Here is a 13260-nt window from a genome sequence, read left to right as displayed (position 1 = left end):
AATTGGGCCCCCTGCTTAACGCTGAGCCAACCAGTTCAGTGCTGGACTCAGCGCTTCAATCATGTTAATTAACAGGCAGCATGAATGTTACATGCTACCTGCAGTACTTTCAATGGGCGTGGGCAGATCACACATTGCGATCCTGTGTCTGTTTTGGGGCTTTATCGAATTTAGCCCCCATTAATTTTGCTTCTTTTTAAAATGAGGGATGCAATTCTGCTTAGAGCGCAGACAGTGGTTTAAAAGAAAGCTCCTGCGAAAGTTTCTACCCCTGAATTTTTCATTTCAATTCAACTTGCTTTAAGGCAGGAACATCAAGACAGGAGCTGGCTTCTTAATAATGGAAACTGGCTGCCACTGGGTAAATTACATGGGGGAGCACACCTAAGGATGCAAAAAGGGCTTCAGATGGATTGGGATGAAAGCTGATGGGCAGGAACACGCGAGGGTTGGAGCCCAATGGTTCTAAATTGTCCAATAACATTTGAGTCCCATTCTTCTCGAGCCTGGCCTAATGACAGCTACATCCTGCTCCCACTCAATACTGCTACACTCAAGCTGCTCCCAATACTGCTGATAATTCAGTCTGCCTGGTTATACTATATGGTGTAATACCTCTGTTCTCATAAAATGTTTGACTCACTTTAAGCAATGTAGTACTGCAGAAGGTTTATATTTATTTATATTTATAGTGTTGTATATAAAATATCGGTGGTGTTGGAGTGGTTTGCGGAATGAAACACAATCATACTGATGGCTGCTTTAGAAGCCCAACTCTTGGTTTTGCAATTTATTTGGGAATCCACATTGCTAAATGCGTTGATACCTTGTAATGCGCTCCAAACAAACTGCTATTCTATGTAAGGGTGCCCATGCCTGTTGGATCTCTTTCATTTTGCTTCTATAAGGTGTTTAAAATGATAGCATACAAGTTACAGATTTGATTGTTTTCTGATAAACAGACCCATACAGGGATGAAGCATGAAAAACAGCTCATTAAACAGCATTTCCCAGAAGGAAACAAATATTTTTAACACACACAAAAAAAACCAGTTACCTTCAGATGATGTGTCCGCCACGTCAAGGTGTCATGGAGATTAAGGAGCAGGGGCTGTTTAAGCTCTTCACGTGATCTCTTTTGTTCAGATTTTTTCAACTCTTCAATTATTTTCTGTGTAATAATATCGTGGAAAGAATGTTTATGCTCAAATTGGGATTAATTATTTGAGAGCTATTCATAGTTAAGAAGTTCCATATACTGTCAAGGTAAATTAAACTTGAGTTGGCAAACAAAAATAGGTGTCTGGTTTAGAATTTGTGTGGGTCAAGGTATACATTTGTCTTTTGAAGGTAAGAAAAACTGTAAGTAATAGAAATCTGAATAGATACAGAAAATATTGGAAATGCACAAGTAGGTGGATCAACAACTGAAGGAGACCGTCAAGCTAAAGTTCTGGGTAAAACCCTTTATTAGTACACACAACAGAAAGCCTCGGGAGGCGGGTAGGGGGAGGTTGGCAGGTCACGATGCTCGAGCCACCATGCGTGTGGAGCAGGCCGGATGGACCAGCTGATCTTTTCCTGACCGTCATTTTTGTACGTTTCATATACTATTGGGGCAGAAATCCCGGCCTCCCGGGCCCGTACAAAGTTTCTATGGACTGGGGAAGGCATTGGAAAAGCCGGTTTTCAGCGCGCAATGCGCATGCGCTGAAAACCAGCTTTTCCGATCTGTCAAGCTGGAGCTTGACAGATCCTCCATATTTCCACATCCAGGACATTTGCAAGGGCAAGATTGCGGTATTTATCCATATCTTGCCCAGCAGATGTCCTGAAAACTCTTGTGCCTGGTAAAAGCAGGTGCTTAGCTTACTTTTACAGGCGTAAGAGTTTTAAAACATACAAAAACATAACAAAATAACATTTAACGCATTTTATTGTTAAAAACCCTCCCCACAATGGTAAGTTTATTTAAAACCATAATTTAAAAAACTTTTTAAAAAATCGATAATTTTTTTTTTATATAAGAAATAACTTTAATTTAAATTAATCTTAAATATGTAGTGTATATTTTCTATTTTTTATTAATGTTTTGGTGTTTGGGAGCTGTTTCTCAATCGTAATAATGGGAACTCCTACTTACGGAGTTCCCATTATTATGAATGAGAAAATACTGCACCTTGATTGGCTGCCCAGAGCCATGTGACTTCAGCTCCAGCTTACGGACGTCCCGCCGTGCACGCGCTGCGACACACAGGGAATGAAGGCCTCAGGATCAGGATCTCGAGTGGGCGCAGCAGGAACAGGTAAGTGCGCAATTTTATTTCCCTTTTTCAGTTGTTTGCCCGCGGGAAGACCTCAACCGGGGTTTCTTAGCCATTATTTCTACACTTCTACACTGAATTTACACGTCTACTGGCATAAATTTAATGTGTAAAATCTGGCATATGGAGTCCATTAATTGTTGAATGGGAGTCAAATTAGTGAGTAACAGAAAAGCATAAACACAAAAGATTTTTTTGGTTGTCTATCTGTACTTTAGTGGAATGCGAGGAGGTACCTGTTGCTCCATCTCGAGTAAAGATTTCTGTATATCTTCTTGTGGCTGAGGACATTCCTCACTTGGCAGAGGTTTATCTTCTTCAGCAACCTGCATACATCAAAAGAAGAGAAACACAAGAGAATAAGAAATAGGGGACAGGCAGACCTGAGTGGGACCGGGGACAGCGGGAGCGGCAGCATAAAGGAGAGCTAAGAGAAGGCCAGGACACAGGCAGACCTGAGCAGGACTGGCGGCATAAAGGAGAGCTTAACAGCGGAGTTAAAAAAGCAGAAAACAAGGAGTGACGTAACAGGACAGCAGGTAGGTGATTGGTTGGTAAGTATTGCAGCTCCTTTGCTCTCTAGGTTAGGTAAGTAGATTAAATTTAGATCTGGGAGAGTATTAACTACTAAATATTATTGAATGAATAACTTAAACTAAATTTACTAATTAAAACTACAAATTAAAAATAAAAATAATTGTTTGAATAAATATTGTAACAATTACATAAATAAAATAAGGTTGATGGAGATGGCAGGGTGGCTGGTGTGTTATAACTGCAGCATGTGGGAGTTGGTGGAGACCAATGAGATTCTGAGCAACCACATCTGCGCTAAGTGTCTGCAGCTCGAGGAACTTCGGCTCAGAGTTGATGAGTTGGAGTCCAAGCTGTGCGATGCATCAGGAAGGGGGAGAGTTACCTGGACACCTTGTTCCAGGAGGCAGTCGCACCCCTTATGTTAAGCAGGACTTTAGAGTTTGTCAATTGTCGGGGACAGGAGGGTGTGACTGTGAGTCAGAAAGGTATGGGGATCTAGGATATAGTGATGGAGGAGCTTCAGCCCTTGTCCAACAGGTGCGAGGTACTTGCTGCCTGTATGGACGAGAACAAGGACTGCAGGGAGGGATGGGCAAACTGACCATGGTACTGTGGTACAGGAGGCCATTCAAGTGAGGGGATTAAAAAGGAATGTGGTAGTGGTAGGTGACAGTATAGTCAGGGGGATAGATACTGTTCTCTGCAGTCATGAAAGGGATTTCTGGAGGTTGTGTTGCCCATCCGGTTCCAGAGTTAAGGATACCTCCTTGAGGCTGAAGAAGAACTTGGGAGGGGGATGTTAGATCTCTTAATTCCCAATGAAATACGAACTCCGATTGTAGTTTTAATTTCTTTATTTTTGGCAGCTGTAAAAAGCTCTTGGCTTTAAGCCAGGTCTTTGTCCTTCTGAGACCACATGGTCAAAATGGCTGTACTTATACCTGGATCAATTTACAGAAAAGAACTCGCCTTCTTTGACCTTATTGGCTCAATTAATAGTCTTTTAACCTTTTAATTGGCTCGCTACCCAAAGTCCTAAAATGTCAAGTTGATTGATGACTTCATGCAACATGCTGAGCTGCACATAGTCATTGGAGTCTGTGTTTTCTCAACCTGTCTAAATGCAGCCTGTTTGAATTCTCTATCAATCCCCCCTTTGATTCTTTCACAAACTGAATCATAAAACATCAGGTCTCACTGGTTAAACATTCTACAAAATAATTTCATACATGTTAATAGAGTTTCCTTCTAAAATTTGTTGATGTGTTTCGCCACATGTCCGGACTAGTAGCTTCCACACAAATTTACACCAACCCGAGTTCCATCGTGGCCACAATGGAAGTCTGGTTTTAGGAGGTTAATTAACCTTATTCCAATTTAATCCAAATCAATATCTTAATTCAACCAGTAAACAACCTTCCCTTAAGCATAACATACCCCTGTGCCACGTACAGACGGTATGCTGGGACCTGCAAGGTGTCTCACCTGCGGGACAGCAGCTACAGCCGCCTGGTCGCAACAACATTTAATCAACATAAACAAACAATATAAAAGTAAAACAATTACAACAAATAGAATTAAACCTTCCACCAATGAAGTTCCTATTGAACCTAGCCATTCAGTGGCTCCACTCCACAAAGTGAATGATGGGGGTTGCTTAAGTTTTTCTACCTACATTTGGATATGCTCCGCTAAGTGGGTAATTTCTTTGGAGCTATCTGGGATATATGTGCAACACTCAGTTCCGAGTAGGGTGCAAGTACCTCCCTTTTCAGCCAGGATGTAATCAAGGGCCAGTCTATTCTGTGGCTACTGTGCGGATTGCTACCATTTCTGCATTGATTTTAACTAGAGCCTCTGAGGTATCATTGGCTACCCGTTCCACAACGGATGCCATGTTAATGGATTCCCTTGCCAGTCTGGCGGTCCCATACCTGGGGATCAGAATGGCAAAGAACCTCTCTGTTTCTGTGATAGCTCTCTTAGGACGGTGTAAATGTTCCGACAGTGACTTTATATGATACATATAAGGCACAATATAGGCTAAATAGCAGGATCCCGTCCAATTCTGGGGCAGCCAAGGGTAGGTCTTGTGGCCACACACCCAATAGGTGCCATTATAGGCAATGAATGTTAGCTGTTTCTTTGTCAGCAACACTCCGGGGCCTGTCCAGGTTTTTCCATCTGTTTTATTCAGAATCCCCGTTACGTTAAGAATTCCCACGTCAGCCCAGTTTGGACGGTTCCGTGGCTTGATTATGTTATAATTCCGGGAGCAGTTACTATACCCCAAATTTTGGCCTCCTTTGATGTTTCTAATCAGACAGACCGATTCCCCTGGTCTACCTATTCCCGTTGTATTAGTGATAACAAAAAATGGGGGCCGTTTGGAATTATTGAGGCACGGTTGGTATCCCCCTTCAAAGGTAGTCAGATTGTAACCTGCTGACTTCCATTTACGTGCCCAGTTTTCCGTATCCTGAAACGCATTGCCTGTTTTGTTTTGATTAATTATCCACTCAGCCATTTCCGAGATATTCAAGGGAACTGGCCTCAAGGGAATCCCTCCCTTTGAGTGAATAGGAATATGCGCACACACCCAACAACTAGAAATGTTACCTTGTTTGGCATAATGTATGACATATATAAAAAGGTATTTACATGTAATTCCCTTGCTACTCTACTATTTCCCTTTGGTGCACAAGGTCGGCTAGTAAGAAGTAGGCAAATGCCTTGAATACCTACAATCAGTAATACAGTAAATTTATACATTTTGACAAAAAGTAATTGTCCTTATTAGATTTCAGCTTCAGTTACGGGTGCTCGTTTAACATGTGAAGCGTGGATCCAGGCTTTCTTTCCTTGGACTTTGACAGCTGCCTGGGTGGTCAATAACACTTGATAAGGTCCCTCCCACTTGGCACCCAAAGGTTCTTTATGCAACTTTTTCACATACCCCAAGCTGCCAATACCTGTCGGGAAACAGAACTAATAGCATTGGTTAAGTTCTGACAGTATGATAACAAAGTGTCACTCATTAAGTGAACATCAGCTTTCCGTAAATCGATAGTTCCTGGCAGCGACATGGGTCTTCCTGTTATAATTTCAAATGGGCTTAGACCTGTAGTTCTGTTCGGGGTTGCCCTAATGCTACATAGCACTATTGGTAGTGCCTGGGGCCATGGTGTTCCTTCTTGGTGATATTTGGCAAGCGGTTGTTTCAGAGTTCGAGTCATTCCTTCTACTTGTCCTGATGATTGTGGATGATAAGGACAGTGTAAATCCCACATAATGTTCAGTAACCTACAGACTTCTTGGCAGACAGCACCTGTGAAGTGTGTTCCCTGATCTGAGTCAATGCTACTCGGGACTCCCCATCGGGGAATGTAATCCTTACACAAGACCTTTGCAGTGTGATTGGCTGTGTGTCCTTCTGCTATTCGACATGCTTCTGACACAGCCCGTAACTCTGCCTGTTCTGATGTTCCTGAGGGTAAACATCCTTTTGCCACTACCTCATATAAGGTTGTAACTGCCCATCCTGCTTTTCTGGTACCATTGTCAACAAAGGAGGAACCATCTGTAAACAGGATGAGGTCTGGGTTGTGCAGAGGCTCCTCTGCTGCTTCTTCTGTTTCTTTTAAAATCCTCCACGCAGTCATGCTCTTCACATTCTCCCTCCTCTTGCTCCCTCGATTCTGACATCGGGAGCATAGTTGCGGGATTAACCGCGCTGGCCCGGAAGATATGGAGATTAGGAGCTTCCAAAACTGCTGTCCAGCGAGTCCATCTCGCTGCCGTCACCTGAGACATTCTATTCATAGACAGCAAAGCGTGTACGGTGTGGGGACACTTGACTATCAGCTTTTGGTCGAGGACTAGACCCGCAGTGATCATTACCGCTCGACATGTAGCTTCCATAGTCCTTAGGCAACTTCCCCATCCGAGGGCTACCGCATCCAGTTTTGTGGAATAATAGCCAATAGGTCTTTGCTGATCCCCATGTTCTTGTGTCAGTTTTGCTGTCATATATCCTTCTTTCTCATGGACAAACAGGGTAAATGGCTTACCACTGTCGGGGATTCCCAGAGCCAGTGCCGAACACAAAGCCTTTTTCAAACTCAGGAAGGCCTCTTGCTGTTCTTTAGTGAGGGTGATGGCTTCTTTAGAGGCACGTTTCCCCTTTAAAATATCATTCAGTGGCTGAGCAAGCTGTGTGAAGGAGTCAATCCAATTTCTGTTAAAGTTACACAATCCCAAAAAAGATCTTAGTTCCTGAATAGTGGTGGGTTTTTTAGCAGCCCGAATGGCTGCAGTTCTATCCTGGGTAAGTTCTCTCTTTCCTTGTGAAATCTTTTGTCCCAGGTATACAACCTCTTCTTGGGATATTTGTGCTTTGTCGATGCTGGCTTTATGTCCTTTCAGCTGAAGGTGATCCAGCAAAGCTTGTAAATCTTGTTCATGCTGTTCTTCCGTGTTTGAAGCTAGCAAGATATCGTCTACATATTGGATGGCTGTGGATGACAGGGGAGGTAATTCTCGCAAATGGCTTTGTAAAGCCATGTGGAATACCGTAGGGCTGTTGTGGAAACCCTGTGGTAACCGGGTCCAAGTATACTGTTGTCCTTGGACTGTGAAAGCAAACCACTGTCGAACCTCCGGTGCCAGAGGCACCGACCAAAATCCATTGGCCATATCTATAACCGAGAAATATTTATGTTCCGGTTTGAGGGCATTAAAAATGGTGGAGGGATCTGCGACCAAAGGAGCTTTTTGATCAATACACTGGTTAGCTTTCCTATAATCGACAGTCAAACGCCAAGTCTCATTAGATTTCTGTACCGGCCACACGGGGCTATTGGAGGAGTTATGCGTTTTAATAAGCACCCCTTGTTTCTCCAATTGCTGAATAACCGGTAAGATTCCTGCGATGGCAGTTGGACTGATGGGATACTGTTTAGTGCATGGAGGCTTGGTCCCGGTAAATGACGCAGGCTCCATCTGGAGTAGGCCACAATCGTTCTTATCTTTAGCCCATATCGGGTGTTCCTTCAATTCTTCTTTCTTCAAAGTTCTAATTGACCATGTCACCCGACCATCCTCGAAATGCAACCATAAATCTATTTAGATTAGAACGTCCATTCCCAAAAGGGGTTGATCTACTGGGCCTATCCAGACCGGCGTGGTTAGTTCATGTGAACCCAGCCCTATAAGTACTGGTGTTGTCCTTTTAATTTCCATTTTATGGCCCCCAACTCCATAGGCTGTACGTGCCCTACCATCCAACGGCAAAAAGTCTCCATATTGTAGGGGTAAGCATGTTAATTCCGCCCCTGTGTCTAAAAGACAGTCCACATCCTTATCGCCCATCCTCACAGTTATATATAGCCCATCTCCCCTCTGTTGTATTAGTGCGAGGAGGAGGGCCAGGGTGGGCTCTAATCGTTTTTTGCTATCCCAAGTAACTCCTTCTGTTGTTGTATTGTCAGTCGCTTAAATGCTTCTATGAGGTCGTTATCTTGTGACAAGTCTGGCTTGTTGGTTGAATTGTATCCCTGGCTGCGTCCTCTTCCCCAGCCATGACATTTCTGTTTTGCACTGCACATCTTGGCCCAGTGACCTTCTTTCCCACAATAATGACATTTTCCGGGTAATTTTCCTAATGACTGTTTATCGGAATCCTGGGATTTCCATCCCATAGCCTGTACAGCTCGGACTTTAGCTCCCATATCCCGATCTAATTGGTTACATCGATCCACCAATGCTGCAAAGCTAGTTCCTCTACCTTCCCAGTCTGGTAACATTACCTTAAGCATTTTGGCCAATTCTGGCTTTAGACCTGCCACGAAAGCTGCTTTCAGGGTCCAAACACTTGTTCATCCATTTCCTCATCCGTATTATTCATACCCAAATGTTCTAGCCACGTGCATCTAAACCGCTCGTCATACTCCAGGACCTCCTCTGTTCCTTTCTGTTGGCAGGCTGCAATTTTTCCCCAGTCTGTCTTAGCTGGACTGAAGGCTTGCAGCCAGTGTTTAATCGCCTCCCATCCTGCATCTAATTCTTGCTCATCCTGCCCCAAAGCTTCTTCTACCTTGTCGTGCAATTTTCTTCCCTGTGTTTTTGGCACCATTATGGTCAAAATTTGCACTCTGTCCCAGGGATGAAGTTGATATATATTTCTTCAGCAGTCCAATTGGTCCCACGTTTTTACTCCCCCTTTCTTTGGATTGGGCAATTCCTTGGACCATTTATCAATTTTCTCTGGGTCTGCCGGATCATGAACTAAGTATTTTTCATACACCCTTTTCCTCGTTTTTTTGGTTCTGCCCTCATCCGCAGTCTCTTCTGATTTGACTACAACTCATCTTTTTTTAAACGGGGCAAAGCGCACCCCTAATTCTTCATCCTCCGACCCTGTATCGTCGGAGGATTCAGAATCCGTATCTATTCCTCGGTCGTGTCTTCGGGTTTGCGCTTTCAATTTATCCAAACATGGGTACCCTGGGAATTGACCGATACATTTTCTTTTTCCTATTACTGTCTCTTGACCTAATGATTTTTTCCATTCTTTAATTTCACCTTTAAGATCTTTAACTTCTGCTTCCAGCTTTTCAAGTTCAAGCTTTTTCTGTCGCAGCTGCGCACAAACTGCTTGCAATTGATCCTTTGTACTGGTCAGTTCTCGATCATGTTGGGAACGCATTATAATTTAATTCTGCTTTCAAATCTGGCCCATAACCGCTAGGGACCATCTAGTTCGCTCTTTATTTTTCATACGGGTCGTTTTTCCCCAGACCCTTTTAATCTCGCCCAAGGACCATTGTCCTTTGGAGGTTCCGTACTTTTGTTCGATCTTAATACATGTTTTAGATAAGTTGAATTCTTGCTCTATGTATTCTTTCAACTGTTCGAGAATTAAATCTAGCGAAACTTCAGGTGGTGCCTGCCCACCTTTAACAGTTGTAGCCAATTCTTTGCTCTTATCTCCTGCTGCCATAATACTGATTTCTTTACTGGGGTCTCGAGTCGTAGGCTTTCCAGCCGATCAATAAGTCGGTGATTAATTAACTAACACACCGCCGAAGTTTAGACGTCTATGGGACCTCGAGCCGACTACCAACCGGAGGGTTCGCAAACTGGCGGCTTTCGGAATCGCGTAGGAGGGGCGAATTTAGACTTTTGACCGAGGACTTTTTTTATAAAGAGGAGTCCTTACCTCAGTATGTAGGTCCGATGTCCAAAATTCAGTTTCTTTCCTCAGCGATCGTGTTCGTGACGCCAAAATTGTTAGATCTCTTAATTCCCAATGAAATACGAACTCCGATTGTAGTTTTAATTTCTTTATTTTTGGCAGCTGTAAAAAGCTCTTGGCTTTAAGCCAGGTCTTTGTCCTTCTGAGACCACATGGTCAAAATGGCTGTACTTATACCTGGATCAATTTACAGAAAAGAACTCGCCTTCTTTGACCTTATTGGCTCAATTAATAGTCTTTTAACCTTTTAATTGGCTCGCTACTCAAAGTCCTAAAATGTTTAAGTTGATTGATGACTTAATGCAACATGCTGAACTGCATGTAGTCATTGGAATCTGTGTTTTCTCAACCTGTCTAAATGCAGCCTGTTTGAATTCTCTATCAGGGGAGGATCCAATTGCCATGGTTCACATAGGAACCAATGACATAGGTAGAACCAGGAATGAGGTTCTGCTGAGGGAGTTTGAGGAGCTAAGATCCAAATTAAAAGGCAGAACCTCAAAGGTAATAATCTCTGAATTGTTACCTGAGCCACATGCAAATTGGCATAGGGATAAAGATAAGAGGTTTAAATTTGTGGCTCAAAGAGTGATGTGGGTGGAAGAGGTTTCAGTTCATGGGGCACTGCTACCAATACTGGAGAAAGAGGGAGCTGTTCCGTTGGGACAGGCTCCACTTAAACCGGGCTGGGACCAGTGTCCTGGCGAACCGAATAACTAGGGCAGTAGACAGGCCTTTAAACTAATGAAGTGTGGTTGGGAGGATTCGGGAAAGAGTGAATTTAAAAGCAGCAAGAGAAATCTTAACGCTCTAGAGCAGAGTAAAGTTTGGGGTAAAAATAAGCAGAGTGGGTCAGGGACAGAGAGAGTAATAAAGGTAATAAGGCATCAGTGACTAAGGTGACATCAGGGAAGAATAGAAATAAGTCAAAGCTAAAGGCACTATATCTGAATGCATGAAGCATTCGCAACAAAATAGATGAATTAATAATGCAGATAGAAATTAATAGGTTTGATCTAATAGTCATTGCGGAGACATGGTTCAAAGTAGCCAAGGTTGGGAACTAAATATTCCAGGATACTTAACTTTTAGAAAAGATAGGCAAATTGGAAAAGGAGGAGAGGTAGCCCTGATAATATTATCATCATAGGCAGTCCCTCAGAATCGAGGAAAACTTGCTTCCACTCCTGAAATGAGTTCTTTGGTGGCTGAACAGTCCAATACGAGAGCCGCAGACTCTGTCACAGGTGGGACAGATAGTCGTTGAGGGAAGGGGTGGGTGGGATTGGTTTGCCACACGCTCTTTCTGCTGCCTGCGCTTGATTTCTGCATGCTCTCGCCGTTGAGACTCGAAGTGCTCAGCGCCCTCCCGGATGCACTTTCTCCACTTTGGGCGGTCTTTGGCCAGAGACCCCCAGGTGTCAGTGGGGATGTTGCACTTTATCAGGAAGGCTTTGAGGGTGTCCTTGTAACGTTTCCGCTGTCCACCTTTGGCTCGTTTGCCATGAAGGAGCTCTGCATAGAGCACTTGCTTTGGGAGTCTCGTGTCTGGCATGCGAACTATGTGGCCTGCCCAGTGGAGCTGATCAGTGCTTCAATGCTGGGGATGTTAGCCTGGACAAGGACGCCGATGTTGGTGCACCCGTCCTCCCAGGGGATTTGTAGGATCTTGCGGAGACATCGTTGGTGATATATCTCCAGTGACTTGAGGTGTCTATTGTACATGGTCCATGCCTCTGAGCCATACAGGTGAGCAGGTATTACTACAGCCCTGTAGACCATGAGTTTGGTGGTAGATTTGAGGGCCTGGTAATAAAGTATGGGATAAAAACAGTTGAGAGAAAGGATCTTAGCTCAGAAAATCAAGAAGTAGAATCAGTTTGGGTGGAGGTAAGAAACAGCAAGAGGCAGAAATCATTGGTGGGAGCTGTTTATTAGCCCCCAAACAGTAGTTGTAAGGTAGGGCAGAATATAAATCAGGAAATTAGAAACACATGTAATAAGGATAATACAGTAATCATGCGGAACTTTAATCTACATATAGATTGGGCAAACCAAATTTGCACGAATAGTGTAGAATTCATGGAATGTGTACGTTAGTTTTCTAGATCAGTATGGTAGGGAATAGGCTATTTTAGATCTAGTATTGTGCAATGAGAAAAGGTTAATTAATACGCTTGTAGTAAAGTGGCCTTTAGGGAAGAGTGACCAAGTATGGTAGAATTTTATACTGAGTTTGAAAATTCTTTAGTTGAATCCGAAACTATGGTCTTAAATCTAAACAAAGCAAGCTACGTAGGTATGAGGGGCAAGTTGGCTAAGGTAGATTGGGAAACTATATTAAAAGGTATGACGGTAGATAAGTAACGGATAGCATTTAAAGAATGAATACATAATTTACAATAAACATATTCCTTTAAAGCACAAAAACACCACAGGAAAAGTGGTCCAACTGTGGCTAACAAGATAAGTTAAAAATAGTATTAGATCAAAGGAAGAGGCTTATAATATCGCCAAAAAGTGAAAGTAAGCCTGAGGATTGGGAGGATTTTAGAATTCAGCAAACTCCAAGAAATTGATAAAGAAAGTGAAAATAGAATGAGAATAAACTAGCGAGAGACATAAAAACAGACTGTAAAAGGTAAATAAAAAGGAAAAGATTAGCGAAAGTAAATGTGGGTCCCTTACTGGCTGAGACAGGAGAAATTATAATGGGGAATTAGGAAATGGCAGAGAAACTAAACAAATACTTTGTGTCTATCTTCACAGAAGATGACGCAAAAATCTTGCCAGAAATAGTGGAAAACCAAGGGTCCAGCGAGAACGAGGAACAGAAATATTAGTATTAGTAATAAAAAGTACTGGAGAAGTTAATGTGACTGAAAGCCGATAAATCCCCTGGATCTGATGGTCTACATCCTAGGGTTTCGAAAGAGGTGCCAATAGAAATAATGGATGCATTAGTTGTCATCTTCCAAAATTCCATAGATTCTAGAACGGTTTCCGTGGATTGGAAGGTAGAAAATGTAATCCCGCTATTTAAGAAAGGAGGGAGAGAGAAAACTGGGAACTACAGACCAGTTAGCCTGACACCAGTAGCAGGAAAAATGCTAGAATCTATTATTAAGGACGTGGGCACTGAGA

General features: G+C 42.9%; 1 protein-coding gene across 6 annotated transcripts in view; it reads right to left on the bottom strand.

Annotated features, from left to right (window-relative positions):
- spag17 (sperm associated antigen 17) overlaps window positions 1-13260 on the bottom strand; it is a 564758-nt gene that overhangs the window by 407172 nt on the left and 144326 nt on the right. For all 6 annotated transcript variants that reach the window (XM_070893521.1, XM_070893526.1, XM_070893524.1 and 3 more), the window contains 2 exons: window positions 2561-2650; window positions 1058-1171 (listed from right to left, as the gene is read on the bottom strand). In XM_070893521.1, the coding sequence (XP_070749622.1) occupies window positions 1058-1171; window positions 2561-2650 (204 nt within the window). The remainder of the gene's footprint in view (window positions 1-1057; window positions 1172-2560; window positions 2651-13260) is intronic.

The sequence above is a fragment of the Pristiophorus japonicus genome, chromosome 11 (genome assembly GCF_044704955.1).
Source record: "Pristiophorus japonicus isolate sPriJap1 chromosome 11, sPriJap1.hap1, whole genome shotgun sequence".
Taxonomy (NCBI): domain Eukaryota; kingdom Metazoa; phylum Chordata; class Chondrichthyes; family Pristiophoridae; genus Pristiophorus; species Pristiophorus japonicus.
Note: the sequence above shows the minus strand (reverse complement) of the source record. Positions and strands in the feature narration are given on the sequence as shown.